This window comes from Phalacrocorax aristotelis, chromosome 10 (genome assembly GCF_949628215.1).
Source record: "Phalacrocorax aristotelis chromosome 10, bGulAri2.1, whole genome shotgun sequence".
Classification (NCBI taxonomy): domain Eukaryota; kingdom Metazoa; phylum Chordata; class Aves; order Suliformes; family Phalacrocoracidae; genus Phalacrocorax; species Phalacrocorax aristotelis.
Genome location: NC_134285.1, coordinates 6,832,584 through 6,852,948, shown reverse-complemented (window position 1 = coordinate 6,852,948; position 20,365 = coordinate 6,832,584). Strand labels below are relative to the sequence as shown.

At 38.4% G+C, this 20,365-nt stretch overlaps 2 protein-coding genes across 24 annotated transcripts in view; one reads left to right on the top strand and one right to left on the bottom strand.

Moving 5' to 3' along the window:
- CHLSN (cholesin) overlaps positions 1 to 20,365 on the bottom strand; it is a 140,751-nt gene that overhangs the window by 45,080 nt on the left and 75,306 nt on the right. The window contains exons 1-2 of one of the 10 annotated variants that reach the window (XM_075104952.1): positions 2,138 to 2,223; positions 1,657 to 1,770 (exon numbers count right to left, since the gene is read on the bottom strand). The exons of 4 other annotated variants lie outside the window; for them this stretch is intronic. In XM_075104952.1, the coding sequence (XP_074961053.1) occupies positions 1,657 to 1,671 (15 nt within the window). In that variant the 5' untranslated portion in view covers positions 1,672 to 1,770; positions 2,138 to 2,223. Of the gene's footprint in view, positions 1 to 1,656; positions 1,771 to 2,137; positions 3,434 to 6,574; positions 6,825 to 7,154; positions 7,307 to 20,365 lie in introns of those variants that run through there. 5 more of the 10 variants (XM_075104949.1, XM_075104954.1, XM_075104955.1 and 2 more) reach the window with 5 other exon arrangements.
- The window catches only part of GPR146 (G protein-coupled receptor 146), a 54,645-nt gene that overhangs the window by 3,655 nt on the left and 30,625 nt on the right, over positions 1 to 20,365 (top strand). For 7 of the 14 annotated variants that reach the window (XM_075104935.1, XM_075104940.1, XM_075104938.1 and 4 more), the window contains exon 2: positions 683 to 736. The exons of the other annotated variants lie outside the window; for them this stretch is intronic. In XM_075104935.1, coding sequence (XP_074961036.1) covers positions 683 to 736 — 54 coding nt within the window. The remainder of the gene's footprint in view (positions 1 to 682; positions 737 to 20,365) is intronic. 14 annotated transcript variants of the gene reach the window in all.

Below are 20,365 nucleotides of genomic sequence, written 5' to 3'. Positions count from 1 at the left end.
TTCAACAAATTCCTATTCATTAATTTCTTATTTAACAAAACTAGTATCACTGTACTTTGCCCTGCTAAGGCCTAAGGCCTTTTTAAAAGAATAGTTAAATATTCAAGAATGTATTTCATACATCTATTTAAACATTCAACTGCACACACAAGTTTTCAATTTGTGATGAACAAGGCCCAAAAGGAGACACTCAAGGAAACAGAGTGGGCAGGACTCATTTCTTTGGCAGAATGTGCTCATTTCATGATTCAACAACCCTAAAATAGACGCTCACAGCAACACCCACAACACAAGCAGCCCCTCAACTGTCCTGCACATTCATACTGTAACCACTGGGCATAAAGGTGTCAACAACCTCTACTCACGTCTTGCCACCTGATTTGCTTTACAGTAGGGTAAATAGTTTGGGAGAGAGAATTGGACCCTAAGTTTGGTTATTAAAAGAGAGACGGCTTAATACAAATAAGGAATGGATGTGATGGACATGACAGACTTTTGCATTTGACTTTATGTCCCATGATAACCAGAGATGGGTGACAGACTGTCACAATTACCTCCAGTGAAATGATTATTCTTGTAAATATACATAATTTCCACGAATAGACCTTTGAACACCTATATGCAGCATCTACACCTGTTTCAAGAAACAAGTACTATAAAGCTCCACTTGTATCTCATGCAGAGTTCAGCTCCCACCGAACACCCTGTTTTCAGAAGTTTTGTCGGAAGGAGAAAGGTAAAGGAATAATGTTTCTAAGAGTTGGCATGAATTACACAGTCTAGCTTTCCCCCAGGTCTGCTTGCTGCTCTTCCAACCACAATGATCAAGTGCAAGTAGTACTGTCTCATTAAACATGACTGGTAGGAAGAAAGAAATTGAATATATTGTTTGTCAGTTTGAAATGGTCTCCTGAAAGTTACGACAATTCCACCCATATTTTCTGCATTTTGAAAGTCTCTGAAATGAAAGTGCCACCCATTCCTATAAATCCTATTTATTTAGCAACGCTTTACATGCTTTCTGTTCTTGTGAGCTCCCTGATAACTATGTCTATGATACTAACTCTTAAGCTCTCCAAATTTATCACACAGTCCTGGAACACTGAAATGACATCTGGTTTTTATAGCATCAGGTGTGCCCTCATTATGCTTTTGTGAGGCAGAGCAGAAAATTGAAAAACAATTATGATTTAGGACCCTAAATTAGAACCTGTCAACTGTTTAGTAAAAATACTCCATAAAGCCTGTTTGTATTTCAACAGACCACACTGAAGAATATCATTGGAAAAGCAGCACAAAACAAGGTGTTGTGTTTGCTTATTTTGGAATTAAGGCACCTAGCAAGTTATCCTAAAACAAAACTGTGTTAATCTACATTTCAGTAATAAGTAGCTTATACATATTTATAAGATAAATACTGTAATTCATGTGGATTGAATTGACAACTCACATTAGTTTCGAAGTCAAGCTTTACATGCAGAAGCTACATTTTACATCTTTGATACACCAAGTAGAAACACAACAGAAAATGGCGGTTGCCCACATCATTTTAAAGTTAAGTATAAAATAGAGTGGATAATTACAGACGGAATCATACAGGACATACCAGAAAGCACGGACCAACCTACTAGCAGGAGGATTCAGTTTATCACATACCTGTTCTGTTATCATGTACAGGGATCAAAGGAAAGGGAAATTTTAAGGTAGGAACAGCAAGCAACTTCTTCATAGCACCCAGGGCAGCACAGCAAAAAGCACTAAAAATGCAGACTGTCAAAGGTAAACATTTGAATTGTGAGTGAAAGAAGAGTCAACATTTCCATAGCAGACATGGGATAATGGCTAGAGTGGGAATAGGTTGCAAAGCTTTGCGAGTGAAGTTGTTCATGCTTGGCAGAAGAAAAGGAGAGTAAAAGAAGAGGAGATTAATAGCAAATGGAAGGTCCATCTCAAGGGAAATTCTGATCTTCAAGAAGTTTTTTTTAAATTTAACTAGTCCAGAGAAAAGCCAAGATGTCAGAATTCTTTTTCTGAATGGCAACAGAAAAGCTTCGTATTCCTTTTTACTTGCAAACAATACAACATACTTTAAGACAAAAAAATCAAACTAAAATCAAAATTAAAATAAAGATCCTACCTTAACATGAGACGTTCCAGTATTACAAATGTGAAATGAGAAAGTAGATATCATACTTCTCTGAAGATTAAACTAGAAGTCAAGATGTTTCCTAAAACACTTGAAATAAAAGTGCAATCTCCAAAAGAAAAAAAAAAAATTGAAGTTTGACAATGAGATTTTCTCATTTTTCCCTGTTCTTTTTAATAAACTTTCTTTAGAAATGAGTACTTTCCCATGGAATACTGGGAGCTAAGATCATACTGGAAGGGCCATATGGTAGAAATGGAGAGATGACCTCCTGCCAGTGATGCAGGCAGCACCGTTACTGAAATGTGAAGTCAAGGTGAACAGGGAACACTGGAAAAGTGAGAGAAGCCAGGAAAGTCAACACCTAGTTTTCTTTCAAGATAGCAAAGACAAAAATATTATACTTCCTGCACAGGATTCTTCCAGATTCTCTGAATGAGCTCTGCCTTTATCTAATGCTTTCATAAAAATTGTCATTGATCCTTAAAAACGTCTATTAATTGACTCCAAAAATTCCAAACCAGTTTTGAAGCACTGACTTATCTCCCACTGTACATGACCAACCAGGCATCCAGTAACAACAAGAGGTGCAAATTCATGATAAATTCTAACTTTCAAGTTACAAAGAGGAGCATGATTCATACTTTTCCTGGCTTTGAAAATGTTTACAACATATTTTTTTTTTGGTACCTCTACACCCAGATCTTGCTATGATTAGACGTGGGATACAACTGGAAATGAAAGATAATAATCTGATTCATCAATCACTCTTGACAGCTTTCATGACAGGAAGTATGGTTTATGTTGGCAGTTTTAAGCCAAACTTTGCTACTTGCCCAAAGCAACACAAATTTAAACCAATTGTGGAATTTCTGCGCTTAAAAATTCCTAACTTTCAGGCACATGTTCAGCACAACAATATATCACAGAACTACATTTTTTCCTTTCATATAGTATGCATTAATTTTTACATCTATAAAATCAAAAAAGGTAATAGCTCCTACAGCATCCAACTGGATAACTATTTTGTTTTGTATACATTTTTGCATGCCAGCTCTTTTGCACCTTTTTGTCTGCCCTACTTAGCTGCAATTAGCTTGGCCCAACGCGGCAAACAGAGCTGACAACCACTGCTTCCTGCATCCCACCCAGGGCCTTTTGCACTCCCCGTCCCTTGCAGGGAGCCCTCGGCTCAGGAAATACAGCAACAAAGCCTGAAGTCCTGTTGTGCTTGGTAAAACATACACAACAGAGAGAATTCTTCAACAAGATGGAAATGCTGCTCGGAGATTAAAAAAACAAAGAAAAAAAAAAAAAACAAACAAAAAACCCAAACCCGAAACAAATAAAAAACCAACCAAACCGAACACCAAAGTACCTTAAAGAGCTAGCCACAATGCAGTTCAGTCCCCAAAGGTGATACAGCTCCTCCCTCGTTCTAGATTTGTCACATCAACATTTATATAATTTGATTAAGTACTTGATATCTTAAATCCACCATACCTTATGAACAATAGGAAAAGTAAATCTGAAATAAATACATGAAACCACATGGATAATATTCCAAAGTTTTCTGCACACAGAACCAGCAGGAAGGGCATGAGAGATGACCCTCGTTCAGAATGACAATAGACCTGGGCCCTACAACTTCCGCGCAATGCAAAGCTGAGCTTAGCCGCCAGAGGAATTCTGCAGAGGAGGAACATAGTGAGCAGAACTCTAAGTAGCAGCGAATACAGTTTGCATAGGATTTTCCAGCTCCCAGCTGGTAGTTATTTTAGGGAATCTGAGAGTTCAGAAAGGTACCAGACTGTGTTTTAACTACTGTAATTAACATAACTAACAGTTCTGGTCTATGCTTTCTAATGTTTACATGTATGATTCAATCCTAGATGCAGCCTGGCCTTCTAAATGTCATGTGTTTTAAGTATCAGCAGAGCCTTCAATTATTACTACACGGCTACGCTAGGCTCAGCCATGGGCAAGATATCATGGCTAGCAGACCTTACACATTTGTTTATCTAATGACTAATCTGAGATGCAACTTCATAATTACTCTGAAGATTCTTGCGGCTTTAAAGAAGGCCATGGGACTTGTTCTAATGACCAGCGCAAAGGAGAACAGTGATATATACTGAAGAATTCAAACGGCACACAGAATGGAGAGAAAAATATAAACGCAGCACACATGAGGCCCTCGCTGGCAAAAAAATATAGAATATTCTTAAGTTGACAGTTTTATAATTGTAAATGGTTTCGCAAATGAAATCCAAACAAAAGAGCAGAGATGTACCCTAAATCACTCAGCAATTGCTGCTTAGAAAAACCAGCAACCACTAACTCCAGCAAACAAAAAGAGTTGCTTTAAGTAAGCTTAATGAATGGAAAAAATGTCAGGATTTGTTGTTGTTCTTTCAGCTTTATTTTTCCATATTCTTGAATCTATGCACATAATGATTCAGTTCACCCTGACAAATATTGTATAACCAACTATCAATCACATCAACTTTTTATATATTGAGAGAAGTCAGATACCAAGTGATAAAACGAGTTCAGGCAGAGGGCATATGTTAAGCAGCTGTGAGTCCGTTTAAACTGCCTATACGCCTAAAAGCTTAACATCATTACACAGAGCTCTGATTTCTTCCTTTCCCACCTTACACTAGAATATCCACATTATATAAAAGAGAAATATTAACTTACTGGAAGAAATATAGTCACTCAGTGATGGCAGCAGTACAAACAAATGCTTACAAATCAGATGTAGTATATTTGCTTACAGTGAAAGATTACACAACCAAATACTTCTGTTTAGGCTCTAAAGAAAGCTTTACTTGTGAATAAAAGAATCTCAGGTAATAGTTTCAGGAACAATTTAAACCTGCATAAGTTAGTACTGCTGCCAAAAGACACACTCTCCATTTTCTCCCACCTCTTCCTTGGGTCGACACAAGTGTTTGTACAGTTTTGTAAACTCATCTGGGTTAAAATTACCTCTCTACGCTCCCCCAAAGGTTGCTTTAAAACCAAATCAGTTCCTTAATTCAATTCACTGTGAATATTTCTGGCAGCAAACAGAGGAGGTGATAGAAAGGTGGAAGCAAGTGCCTGTGCAGCTTGTGGGATCCCATTTTTGCAGCTGAAGACACATGCCTTAAAATAAATATAAGTGTAAAATACATAATGTAATAAATATCAGTGTAAAATATGGAATGTTGCTATGTGTGTCCTACCTTTTAAGTATAGGGATGATGAACTTCAGCTTGCCAACTCTCAAATTATCACAGATCTTTTGGTATTTGCTGCTTTTCAGGAGCGCCATGCATTGCACTGTTTGGGGCTTTAATTATCTCCCTCTAATTTCCAAACAGTAGAGGCCTAACAAAGGCAGAAAACAATTTTTGCTTCTGAGGGCCTGAACTCAGGCTGTTCCCACGAAGCACGAGGGTATGTCAGTCATCAAGACTGGTGACAACATTTCCAATGACCTCAGTCAGAGGCTGCGAAAAGCTAGACAAAGGAGGCAGTAGGGAGTGGGAAACGTTATAGTAAAAAGGAACAAGAAACTGAAGGGAGTCAGAAGAACTAATGTTTATATGCACGAGAGAACAGAAGGAGAACTGAAAGTACAAAGAGCAAGAGTATCTGTAAGCACACGGGAAGACACTGTGGGGTAGGAATGGGGACCCTGATGGGGTAACACAAGGAGCAAAAAAAGGTTGATGGATATGAAATGCCACAAAGGGAGAGTGCAATGGAAAAATGGGGAACAAAGGCAAAAGTAAACATGTGAGAAAAGTGGAGGACATAAAAACCTTGAGCACGTAAGTAATATGACTGGAATAGGTGTTCATCTGTGTTTAGAGAGATGGTCAAGAGTAAAGATGACACCTCCCCAAACAAAGCACAGGACAGAGCAGGTAAACAGAACCACCTCCAAACGGAGAACAGGCAGCTCACCCTGTTCGTTGCTCAGATATGGATGATTAACATTGAGTACAGAATCTGAGAACATCACCCAGAAAGCAGATACTATTTCTGAAAATTAAGCAAATCAGAGAGCAAACAACGAGGTAGTATTTTTAAATGCACAATTTCCAATTTGTGATTTAACCCAAGACTGGCAATATTGTATACATCACATTTTTATTATTCAAAATGTGTCAGGGAAGAATCAGTCCATCAGGAATCCAAGAAAATTTTCCTTCTACATAGAGAGTGAGCATTTGCAATAAGACAATAACAACATGGACCTAATACCTTCGTAAGAACAACACTTTGAAAAAGCTGTTTTTCTTGCAAACACAAACATAGAAATTCAAAAAACTTCAATATTCAATACAGCAATTTATAGATTTTTATAGCATGCAGAATTCACATTTTCACAATACTGAAAGCATTAGTATAAAGGGGAAGTCCTTCTCTCACCTTAGTCCTCTTAGGTGAGCTATATGTTCATTTATTTTCTCCCTTTAGATGATGCTCTCTGGCTGCTACAGCTGTTATTCCTTGAATCACAGTGTTTAGCTATTCAGCATATACACTGACTTCCTGCCCATCAAAAACTCTGAAGCACAGCCAGGAAACAAACAGCCCGGGAAAGAGACAGACTCCAATTGCAGCTGTCAGGTTTTCTAGCCTTTTGAAGTTATAACTGCAGTGAGAAGATGCTGGTTAGCTTCCTGCATTTTAGAATGAGCGAGAAAATCCCCTTCACTGACCACCTACCGATCCGTGGTCAACGAGCACATCAGAAACAATTTTTTCCTTCTGTTGTAAAAATTCTTTTTTTTTCTTTTTGGCCTTCTAATTCTGGGTTGGGTAATGGCAGCAGTCAATTATTAAACTGCTCCAGTAGTTTAACTGAAGATAACAGAGTTCAAAATAAAATTTTGCTTTTATTAATAAGCTAATTAAATAAACAAATGCCACCATCTAATAATAACCAGTACCCAGAACTTTATTAAGGTATTTAATCTAATAAAGAAAACAAATTATCTTCACATACCATACAAAGACAAATATATGACAAGATGTGGTCAAGGAAGTTAAAGAGAGGAGAACAATACGCGTTGCCATCCTCTGTCCTACCATTTGCATTTCCTCTTGCAATTGCATCACGCCTGAAGGCATTGTTCAGTTCAGCAACGACTCAAAGCAAGCGGCAGTACCCTGTTAAAGGTTAAACTCTAGCAACCTTTTAGAAAGGGTCATAATTATGTAAACACAACATACAATAATCGCTGCAGTCTGTAACTCACAGCGGACACACACTGTGATGTGCTGTACAACCAGCTCTAGACAGCAGAGGAATCATGAGCATCACGAGAGAATTTCAAATGTTATTGCAAAAACTTTAATGTCATCTACTTATAACTCTGAGTCACAGGAAGCATGCAAAAGGTGCGTTCTATATGCCTCTGTTTCTGAGTACGCTCACACTGTTAGCTACTTAGTAGAAAATTTTACACTTACACTGATAAAAAGGAGTTCATGGCTTCTACTTCAAGAATAGGAAGGGGAATGGTATCTAACCCAGCTTAAATACCTACCAGGATCTTGAGGCACAGCCATTGGGATAGAAGGCAACCAGGCACCTGTCTCAATCAAACATCCCTCCAAATAAAGGGAGAATTTCCACCTGGGACTGGTTGTATTTAGTCTCAGGACAGAAGACTGCTCTCCCTTTTGAACCCACTCACTTAGAAATGTGTTCATCACAAAATTGAACTGATGTTCAACTACCAAGTGGGTTTTTTTGCCAAAAATATGTAGCTTATATAAAAGTAACCCAGCTAATTAGTGTATCTACAGTAAAAGTAATAAATTAGACACACTGGTGCACCTTTCTCATAAGCAGAAGGGTAAAAGAAAATGAGTAAGAACTTCCATAGTTTTCTTGTTTTATACAGAACTTCATAAAAATTTTAAAAAAAGCAAACAAGTTAGCTGAGTAATTTTAATCAACTTTACTGTAAAATTACTCCATCTTACGACTTTGTTTTCTCATTTAAATATTACATATAGGCATATGAAACTGATTTCACCCAATACCAACAGACTAACAAAACACTGTAATTGTATCTATTCTTTATATTTTCAGTTCCTTCAGGAAAAAAAAATAATCCACATTACCAGCATTAAAGAGCACTGCAATTTGACTGGGCTTTCACTAGTGATAGTACTAGAATTTAAACATACAACTGCGCTAATTTAACACAAGTGCACGCAACAGGAAGAATTATCCAAGTTGCAGAAATGTTTGACTAATTTTCATCAGAAGGGTCTTTTATTTTGACCAAAGTACTTGAGGTCATTGGTACAGAAGTAATGACACAGAAAAGTGACCAGGTACAAAATGTCTAATTCTTCAAACACTAGGTTAATTTGTTGTCTAAACCTAAACCAATATTTGATCAGTTGAACAAATATTTGAAAGGCATTTGGCTAGTTATCTATTTAGAAAGAGAACAAATTTATCTAAAAGGACTTTTCCCCCTCAGGGACCACAAAAAAAAAAAAATTTAGACTGAGCTCACAAGACTTCAAGATTTTTTTACCTGGTCTTGAATTAGACCCTTCCTAACAGATTATCGCTGTAAGGACATTGGTGCCTAATGGGAAATGCTTTAGGAATCAGGAGTGCTTTAAGAAGAGAGAACAGGTATGCTGTAAGAACTGATATGGCAAAAGACTTTTCATCTACCACTTAAATAAGAACAGCCAGTTTATGTCATGTTTTACCATTGAATCAGGTATTATTAAGTACAAGCTGCTTTTCATGGTGATTTCTACTGCAAAACTGATGTCTGGAGGAATCATGATATCTTCCGGTTATGCCTGCAAGTAAAATTTGTTCGTCTGCTTAAAAGAAACGCTACACCTCTATTCTCCTTGCAATCCCCTTCAAGCACATCGATGATATTCTTAGACGTATTTCAGGTTGTCTCCACCCGTGCAGCTGATCTCTTTCCCCTCATGTCAGGGCAAAGAAGTTCAGTATCCAAAGTATCGCAAATTAAATTTGGTCTCAGACAAAGTCTTGAGATCAACTTCTACAGCACAGCAAGATTTCATTAGAGACAGCTTTGATAGCAATTGCTATATGAAGGTGAGTCTATGTGTGGGGAATTTGAGCAAGCAAGGGGCACACAGAAATCAGGATCTGCTCCCCACTCCTGGTCTGCCAGTGCTGGCTGCAGGTGAGGTGACTTGGGACTTCCTCCAGCTGGGTGTGGGAAGCCTCCCAGAGCAGAGAGGTCCCCCATCCTCCCTGGGCAGTGTGCTTGATTACAGTGAAAAATGTTTTCCTCATACTCAGCTATAACAAACACCCTGTTTCACGTGATGACCGTTTCTCACATTCTCCTGCTGTGCACCTCAGCGAGGAGCCTGGCTCCACCTTCTTGGGGGCCTCCTCGTAGGGAAGGGATTTGGCCAAAAGTAGAAAAGGAATTATACACCAGTTACTACATTACTGTTCTACTAGAATGTTTTTATCCATAATATTTACCTAAATATTCTTTTGAACAATACAGTACTCAAGTAAATATTTTAAGTGCAAATCTATAAAGTTTCCTTAAAAAAATACAGATGCAATTAATAACATGCCACTCAGGTATTCCAGAAGCTTTACTGAAGTGCAGGTACACATTACTGCTGGCTAAATTTTGAACCAGAGAACACCTATCCTTACAGCAGTGGAACATGTCACTTTACAGCCTAGGGAAAAAGAATAAACATTTGTCAGTAGAAACTTTCATATTAAAATCTATGCAAAATTTATGACAGGCTGAAAAAGACGAAGTCTAGAGAAGCAAAAAGCATAATTATCTCAAGGTTTATCTTCAGTTTAAAACTGGAAGTACGATCAAAAGACTGAAAAGTTGTTACTTGCAAATGAATAATTAACCTAAGCTGTTCAACCTATAAATTTACAAGAAATAAAAGAAGAAAATAACTTTCTAATAAGCAATTAGAAGCATTTTTATCTATTCAAAGAGTAGATCTGCTGCCAAACTGTTTGTTTATCTTTCCTTTTAAATAAAAAAACTGCTTTAAAACCCACATTGAGAGGTGTCAGAAACATAACCCATATAAAAAGCACACAGACCTCTAAAGGCTTCTGAAATCCTTCAGCCATCGTAAAAGCTTTAAAACTTTCATTACTTTCTTTTTAGCTTTTTAGATTAAGGTTTGTATTTGGATTTCAATCAAATTAGCCTTAATGTTCCTGGTACTGCAACAATTAAAAATATTGATAATTTTCATAATTCTGTCCAAGAACTTTTAAATGTTTGGTCTTCCTTACAAAGCTACGCAGTTACAGTAGGACACCAACTGTACTTCAAAAGTTACACTGAGGGAGATGCCATTGTGAATTCTGCTTTAGCATACGTTCAGTATATAAAGTTATTTAAGTGCTGTTCAATAAATAATACAGCAACATACGCTTTCAACACATTTGGAAGTAAAGTAATAAAAACAGTCTTGTTTTGGCCAAAGTGCAAAAATTTACATGCAACAAATGTTGCAAATAGGAAGCCGCAAAATCCACTACAAAGATAGAAAGTTTTGTAGCGTATTAGTGGCTCTTCCTCCAGACTGATAATCAGAATAAAAAAACGCTTAGACCATCAAATACCTAACTTGCTTGGTTAGCAGGGTCTTTTGTAGCTGTGTCTCCACCTCACCTGTCATCTGTACATGACAGCCAGCATCTTGAGGAATAAGCCACAGCAGCACTTCAGTACCTTCATTAACACAGAATCCAGAATACAAAGGGCTTCCTAATAAGTGGAAAGTAGATTTATGGTATCAGTACAGGCAATACATTTTAAAGAGCTGTAGTGGCTCCACAGTAATTAACAACAACTTGGGATAATTGTTCACAGAACATTTGGCTTGTGGTGACTCTCAGGCAGGGATCTTGCAGAAATGAGTAATTAGAAACTATTACAATGAGACTAAGATGGCTTTGCCAGAACAAGCATTGGAGGTAGCATGATCCTTCAGGAAGAAATGATGGCTGAAGGTGTGAGCTGGACTCCCACCAGTTCTTCTGTAAACTCTTACATGGAGACAACTTCGACAAAGCTGCAAATAGTCTTTCAATGCTCGTGGGGGCACTCTGGTCTACACACACATGCTCAGCTGGTTCTGCAGTTGGGTGGTTGTTCAATGTCCATGTCCAGCAGGGCAGGTACCACTGAGGGTGGGAAGTTCTCCACAGTTAGGACCAGGAACACTGTTCCTGGTACATGATGTAGCACAGGGCCTCTTGGTGTCTTTTGCTAAGAGCAGTACTGTTCACTTTTGGTAGTGCTGGGTAGCTCCACCCTGGCTGGTTTCACGCTAGCATTTTGTATGATGCCTGGATCATTTGGGAAGCCTTTGGTATGATATGTCAGCTGGACCACTGGCTTAGGCTTTCCATTTTTGTCTACCAAAGGAAGAGCGATCCCTCCAGTTGCTCAAGACCAGTGCTCCTTTCTTCTCGGCTTTTCAGTGAAGTGAATTGAGGAGGGGAAAGAAGTAAAAATGCATGGAAAACTTGTAATGATAATTCAGTTTTGAATGCTCATACAGCTCACATGGCTGACAAAATCACTCACAGTTGTGAGTAATTAAAAACTGTAACTCAACAGATAAAAAGTGTTTGTAGGCAAAACCACAATTGGATCCTCCCTTGCAGTTTATAAAACTGTCTAGTAAGGTCTGAAGTTCTATATTTGCTCATATTATAACTGAAGGCATCTCAGTTCAAATGGTTTCGTTCTTGCTTCCTGATTAAAGATAACATACGGGACGAGAAAGAAATTAGTCTCTCCAGAGCTGTAGAATCATTGCACATTCAGCACTGAATCACTACAGAACTCTTTAACAGGAACGTTATTGAGATGCTATGTCTAATGCAGATACCAAAACTAAAGTAAACTTGCTGTGCTGTGCCTAAAAACAGCAACAAATGAAACAAAAAAAATTAATATGCTCTACAAAGAGGATCTCTGAAGGGCACTTGTACCCTGGGAGCCAGCTTATTAAATACTGTTCCAGTCTGGAAGATTAGAAAGGAAAGGAAACATTAGCATTTTTCTACTTTAATAAAGAAGGGGATGACAAAAATCTTTGAATACAACTCTTTTTCTCAGCACTGGATTTGTTATACCAAGTCACCATAAACCCGTACATTCCTGGTTACCAAGACACTGGTGGGTTAATATAGGGGAAAAAAATATGCTAAGAAAGTCAGAATTTATCTGTACTGTTCTTAAAATGTGGATGACACTGTAATTATTTGCATTTTTTTCATTTTCAGTATTATCTCTGAAATGGTTTATTCCTTCTGCTCTGATTGACAGTATAAAATCCCAAACCTTATAAAAATATATTTCTATTTTAGTCTTTCTGGTTTTGCTATATTTTTTATTACTTTATCAGGCCTTAAATCCTAGGAATTCCCTTGCTCTGTCTCAAAGAAGAAAACTAAAATGCTATTATATACACATGTGAAAAGGACATTTAGTATTCAATCCTTTTAGCTGCAAAACCAAATGCACCCAATGGAACACAAAAAGGAACCAACATCAGGCATACATTTCAAACACACTACACAAGTGATCAAAGAAAAAAAGGGAAGAAATCTAAAGTAATGCTACATGCATAACAGACTATGCATAAACTGTTGGGTCTTTTGAGTGGGATAAATGCGTTTCAGACTGTGCCACTAATGTGACATTTTAATGGTGTGAGAACTATAAACAAAACTTCCTAAAGATAGATAATAATCTATGAAGGCTGCTATAACATTTAAAGGACCAAATAAACAAATATACATCTTTCTTCTCCTGCCAAAAGCGGACATCACATGAATGCTGGTGATGGATGCTACGGAGTTGAGAATGTTGTTACTTTTTCTGGACAATGAAACAAAACCACAGAAACCAGCAGGAGAAGCAGCCAAGTTTAGCCACCATATTTGGGCATCAGGATCCTACGAATACACATGCAGCATCTAAAGAAGGCTACAACTGTCATTCCCCTTGTAAGAAAATGATTAGTGGAACTACGCTAATAATATGCTCTGAAACACTGAGGAATCAGAATCAATTTTCATGTAATAATACCAGAATGTGATTCCACACTCCAGTAATAACATTCTGCTGTAAATGTGCAACAAAGATGTGTGCAGTGAAGGCTCAGTAATACAAATCCAGAGAATTATGCAGCATCTAGTCCAATCCAGTTACCCCATGAGGGCAGGGGAGGAGGACGCAGGAGGACACATACTGAGCTACGATGGCTTACGCTGATAAAGGAGCTGGCTGGAACTACACCTCATAAAAACTCTTTATGTACTGCGAGTGTGATGCTATCGCAGAAGTGCTTAATATGAAAGCTGACAATATAGATTCCTGTTATTTTACTTGACCAAAAAAAAAAAAATTTACACTGAATGTTTTGTCTTCATTCATATCACTAAGAGTACAATATACAATATGTTATCACAAGAAAAGCATGTCACAAGAAAACCTCTTGATTTCATTTAATTTAAAAAGGGACAGAACTGGGCCAATTTGATATACCATCATGACTCTGCTTTGTTTATCAACAAATACCATGTACTACTGCCGATAATTCAATTTTAGTATTATCTAGCAGTTTTACAATCAAGATCATGTTTACTACTGGGAATGATATAAACTTGGACAAGGATGACATTCAACATTATCAAATGGGAGGCATCAGAGTTATGATTTCTAGGCACAAGTAGTAATTGGATTGGAAGGCAAAGTTCAAGAAAACAGTAATACTCTTGTGTATTAACAGAAGGCCTGTTCTGCTCCAGAGTGTGCTACCCAAGGCCATTTCCTTCCTTAATATTAAAATTCTAATCAGCCTTCATTTCGTCTACAGAAATTTATGACCTAGTCCAAGTTCTGCATATAGCTTTAGAAACAGACATGGAATATGAGACCCAGCATGTTATAAATTCTTAATTCAACTATAAAAATCTGTACATGCACAAGCGGAGAATGTTTAAAACATGCTGAGTTCCACACTGCGCAACACAGTGAATTATTGCTATAAACACTGCAAACGTCTTAGTCTCTAAATGTAGCTGTATTAATTACAGATTTGATGTTCAGATCCTAGATATCAAACACTGTGGAAACTGGGCCTACTGTAGATGAAACGAAAATGGATAACTATAATCACAAAAAGAAATTCTTTGCAAATTTGTCTTAAGCAGTGCTTTCCAAACTGTGAGGCACTCGCTACAACCAATATGCCTGTTTTTTCTAAGTGGCCTGTAAGCACTGCCAGAAAACCCGAGCATGTTCTCCAAAGTGCTGCTGCTGTTAAAGTCAGTGCCTTTGGCAGGACCTGTGTTTGAGGACTTGCAGAATACTAAAAATTAGCTATTGCTTATAAACAGAGAAAATAGTTAGCTCACTCAAATCCTTAGCTGGTTTTTTCTTTCGCTCCCAGAGAGACTCTTACCTCTGACTTGTATATCATATCTCAAAATTAAAACAGCAGCAAAGAAAAGGAAAAGGAAGTCTGGAAAAAGGAACGAAAGTTTGCTCTGCAAGGTAAATCAGGGGAATCAAGGTAAATCAGGGCAGAATTATAAAACTAAATGCTTAAGTCTCCAAACAAAATATTAAAACATCAAGCTCAAGCTTCAAAGAGTAATAACAAAACCTGAAGACCACATGTCTGAAGGTCTAGTCTTCATGCCTCCACACAGCTCAGAGTAGGTATTTATGTCAAAACAAATGGGTGGGCCCCTGAGAACTCTGATGTGGCAATATCAACCACACCATTTCCTTCTCGTTGCAAAATCCCATCCTTCTTTTCTATCATAACACGTTCAACCCACCTCCAGCTTCTCCATTCACAAGCACTACAGCACTCCTCATCCTTTCTTCACCCTCCCTTCTACAATCCTTACCTTCAGGAATGCCGATTACTAATAAAAGACACAAAGACAGCTCTCTCTTGTTGCTGTCTGTCCCAGCAGCAGGTTAGCTGAGAAGTAATCACATACCATCAGGCTTATACCAGAAAGGGAGGCAAGGCAGACATCCCAGCTACAGCTTGCAGGAGGTAGTCATGTTCAGATGAGCAGCTGCTTGGCAAGAAAATGCCTGTGTTCAAATCAGCTAGTGAGCCAGGAGGCACACACGGGCCCTTCTGGGGAGCTGCTTGGCCAGGGCCAGCAATGGTGCCATTTAGCCCAGCAGCACCCACTGCCTCTCAGCTGCCAGAAGGTTAGAGAAAGCACTCTCCCAGTTATACGCTTTGCAGGTCTGACTTAAAGAGACATGAGAAATGTAAGCTCTGTGTGTGTGTCATGTAACCACTGCTAAGGAACTCAGCTCATGCCCCAGTGCCATAGCATTGCCTTCAGACACCAAAACCAGCTTTTAAATCTGTAATAGTTGCATTGGCTTACACCAAACTCAGAACCAGTACACCGCATTACCCTTGGAGAGGTATTTCCCAGAGGGGAAGTAGAAAGAGGAAGAAAAACTTCACTCAGTCCGTGTAGTATGGCAGCAGGTAGACTTGCATAAATCCGTCAAGTAAAATTGCATCTTAATTGTAAGGCCACTTGCAGCATTTGAGTGCAAGTTCCTCAGTACTTTTCCACTCTGTAAGATATGCCTGACAACAAGAAGCAACTCTGCAGACACCCTAAGACTGCTCCGCCTGCAGGTTATCTGAACAAAAATCCTGATTTGCCAAACTTATCATCCTGTACGCGCTGTACCAGCAGGTGCTGCTGGGGCTGGGCCTACTTATATTTCAGACTGCAGCATCAGTTCATCGATTGACCAACAGCTCTAAAATGTATTTGGGGAAGTATCCCAGCCCTCAAACTTCGTTTAGTCTCTCCGAGCATTTATGAATAAAAAGAAAATTTACATAATACCACTACAAACTGGAAATTATAGAAAATGAAGGTAAATAATGTAATTAGATTATTAAGTTTATAAGATTAATTGCAAGAGATTTCTACAAATTAGAGCTTGTAAATACATCTTTATGTAATGAGTAATGACAAGAACCTCATAGGATAGGACATACTGGCCATTTAGACTGACCTTCAGTGATGGGGTAAACATGCAGACCCTCTTGGGTTTTCTATTTTTTGTGCTATGTCTCAATTGTTAGAATAAAAGGGGGGGGGGGGGGGTGTGTTTGTAGTTGGTTTTTTTTTTAAACAGGCTTCAGGCGTGGCAAAGACTTTTTTCATGGGTTATTTTAATTTTACATTTTTTAAGCAAACCATCAAATATCTTCTGAGAGGACGTGGCACAGCGTTTATTCTGCCCACTTACTCAGGATTAAATTACTCTTAAAAAATAATTAAAAACCAACAAACAAGCACATAAATTTCAACGGGAGCCAGAATGCCAAAAAGGACAGGTAGTTGAGAGGACCTGACACACATTGTACATATGAGCCTAGAACTGAAAAGTTGAGTGCCATAGTAAAGTTTTCTTGCCAGAGAAATTGAGATTTCTGTAACTCAACAAGTTACATGCAAAGGCACTAAACTCCGACACTAGTATTTGCAGTGACTGTATTTGTGGAGCGTAGACATACGTGGTTACACCACAGTAGCAAAGGCAGCAAGTATCTGCCACTTACACATACCGCCTGAGTCCCTACAAATCTCATATTTGTTCATATCTATGTGTACTGTAATCTAGCATAAAAATATTAATTGAGAAGCATATCAAGTTAGGCTTGTCAGCCCTAATATTTTCTTGTGATTTGAACATGGCCAGAGAACAAGATAAACACTTTTACAAATCAAGTTGGCTTTGCTTCGAATCCAAAAGGTTGCTTCTAAGCTGCACAAGGACAGGAGCCCACATAAAGTCAAATTTTGAATGCAAAGCCAACCCAGTTCTGCTCCTCATCCTCTGTTCTGAAACCTGTCCACAGCAACAGCTTTTTTGGGAGCTTCCTGTCCTTCACTGAAATACTGTACAACATGCAATTATTTTTTTAAGAAATTATTTTTGCATAAGAGCTACACTTATCTTATGGACAATCTATAATTTTTTATTTTAAAAAAATCTTTTTTTTTAAGTATTGTCATTGGCACTCGTGAGTTAAAAATTACGTCAGCTTTCTTTGCAGGATTTTTTATTTCTTTTTAAATCAAATTGGTAAGTACTCCCAATTTACCAGTGCAAATCAGCTTAATTTACTTAGGAGCTAAAACTTGGAGCGAACAATGGTATTTTCAAAACAAATACATCAAGTTAAAGTGAGGGCAGTTGTGGTTTATCTGAATCATATGGCTCCAGATTTCAAATCTAAGCTAAGGAAATAGAGGTTATGACATCCTGCAGCTGGGACAAGTAGTGTTCATAAAGCAGCATTAAATCAAGACCACTTGGCCAGTTCAAGCAGTTGCTTGTGTGGAAGTGAAAGATCCCATGAGGGCATTTAAAAAAAGAACGGTTTTGGTGTCCTAGCCAAACCCCCCTTCCTTCACTTAATGTTACAAGGGACTAAGTTTCTTCAGAGCAAACGACTGTGGAAGGTTGCTGCCAAGTAATTGCTACTGATTTATTTACATCCAATCACAGAGAACAGGAATTACACACTTTGCAAAATACATGGGCAAGTTAATTACAAAAGGTCTTCCCATGCTATGCAAATGCCAGGCGATTGAGCCTGCCACTTGGTAGGTTGGTTTTCAGACGCATCAGATGGGTGAGTTGATTCACCATAAGGCTACGCAAATGCTTATATCAACACAAAGACAGATACAGTGGCAGGGAGAAGTAGCTGGGACCTTTAGCAAGACAGCAGTACTCATGCTGGTAGTAGGGCCATAGGCAGATAAAAGTTTTCATTCAGTCTGGGGAACTCAGGACAGAAAAAGGATTGGGTCTGGAAGTGTTATTTCCCAGTCTCCCATCCAGTAGCATTTTAAGATCTATTTATTGATACAACAAGGAATGATAAAACACCTGAGAGTTGACGTTTTCATTTATACCAGATTAAAAAAGTTTGTTTTCAGAATGTTGTGAGACAATACTGGTGGCTGAAGTAGAGGGGCCATTCACGGCTTCCCTAAACACCAGAATAACTGCGCCTGTAGCTTTGTGTTGTTTTTTTTTAAGTAGGGAGGAAGCATGAAACAGTAGTACTGACTGGAGTCTTTGACAACGCTATCTGGATGCCAATGTCATGCTGTGTAAACATGTGGATGCATCAGACAATTGTTGGAAGCAGTGAATTCTAAATTTGATCTAGCGATAGGACTCACGCTGTTTGGAAAAAGAATATGGGGTTGCGAAACCACACAAGGAAAACATTTCAGACTTGTTAAAAAAAAAAGTACAATGCGAACAATGATGTATTGGATGGCCTGCAGATCTCAGCCTCCGGAGAGTCCTGACAGGCAGAAAAAAAAGCCCTGAACTCCTGGCTCTCAAACTGTTAAATAAGTTTATAAAATGTATTCCAACCTGAAAGGATAAAAACATTTTCATAGAGAAAAATTTATATTCCCATGCAGAATAAAAAATATTTTCCTTGCTAAAAGACAATCTGCAACAATGATTTATATCTTCTTCCACATTCCTAGTACATGCTACTGCCTGAACTAATGAATCAATTTTAGTGAAGCCTGGGCTCTACGGTATCCCCAGCGATGCTGGTCAGGGGAAGGGAGTGGTAGTTAACTGCCTTCCTTTGGTTTGTGCTGGCAACACAACGCTTTTTGCTTTATTGTACTTAATGGTCTAAAACACGCATCGAAATTAACTCCTGCATTAGCTGTACAGCTGCTACTCCTTATCTCTTTCATTTTTCTTAATTATAGTGCTGCAAAATTTTATGTTGTGATTCAGAATTATATAGGATGAATACGATACATGATTTATATTTGTTAGAATATAAAACAGGCCTCACGAATAAAATTATACATTACATATGACATTTGAAAAAGTACTCCATTCTTTCAGCTATCTAGAAATACTATGCTCATTCTGTCCATGCCACAACTTCACTTCAAAGTGATTAACCAGCTTTTTATTCCACTGAAGTTGCTTACATTAAAAGACAAAAGCCAGTGGGTTCAGCCCCCAGCAAAACTGCAAACCCACTTTAAGCCTGTCACTACAAAACTTGTTATTCATTTCCACAGGCTTACAGACGTGAAGAGCAGTGTGTACAGCTCAGCATTTCAGTTATGATTCATGTTGTGATTTAATCTTTCTTGAAACATTGTTTACTACATAAAAGAAACTGTACTTCAACAAGGATCAGAAAGCAAGAAAATCAAATCAATCCAGAAGAGCTACTGAGTCACTAAGGAGGAAGTCAATGAGATACACGTTAGTCTCATGAATCTGGAGTAGGTTAGCAGCAGCAAAGCTTTTCTTTGGTGACTGCTGGGTGACCACTGTGGACAGGTCGTTTTTCCAACCCACCCGTAATTGCTCCATGAGCACACGACAGCAGCCCTTGGAATGCACATCTCAGTATTGCACCTTGCCATGCATACAACTAAGTTTGTGCAGCTTAGCCAGCTGAATTCACAACAATTCACATGTCAAATTCCAGTCATATCCCTACATCCATGGATATGAGGCCACTGGCCACAGCTAAGGCACTGAAGGACTGCATTAGTCAGGAGAAGTTATCTCCTATCGCCTGTCCCTCCATGGGCGGAGCTCCCAGAGCTCCAGAAGATATTGCAGCTCTTCCACACGTGGGACTTCAGCAATGAGAGCCAGGCCTTTTCACATCCACCGCTACCTACTTAAAACCTCCTTCCCATCTAACAAACAGAGGAAAAGAGCTCTCCACATACATTTTCTGCTCTAATGTGTGGAGCAGCTGACTTACTAGGGCCTTCAACACAACTTAAATTTGTATGACAGTATAAACAGAAGATTGGCTTTTTCTTCACATGAATTAGTGACACATTTATTTTTGTGCTTGAGAAGAGATGCTAGCCAGTCTGTGGCCAAGCAGCCAGCCACTACAGCATAGTTTAAGACCACTACCGTTGGTGTTAGGTGATTTCCACCTGTGTGACACACCACAAATACAATTTAGCCATGTCAGATACACAGAAATCCCTTTCTCTTAAGATCAAGACCACATAATAATAGCAGTTCATGCTTCTATTTACTATTCTTCATCAAATTGTGAGACTAAAATTGCAAGCAAAAT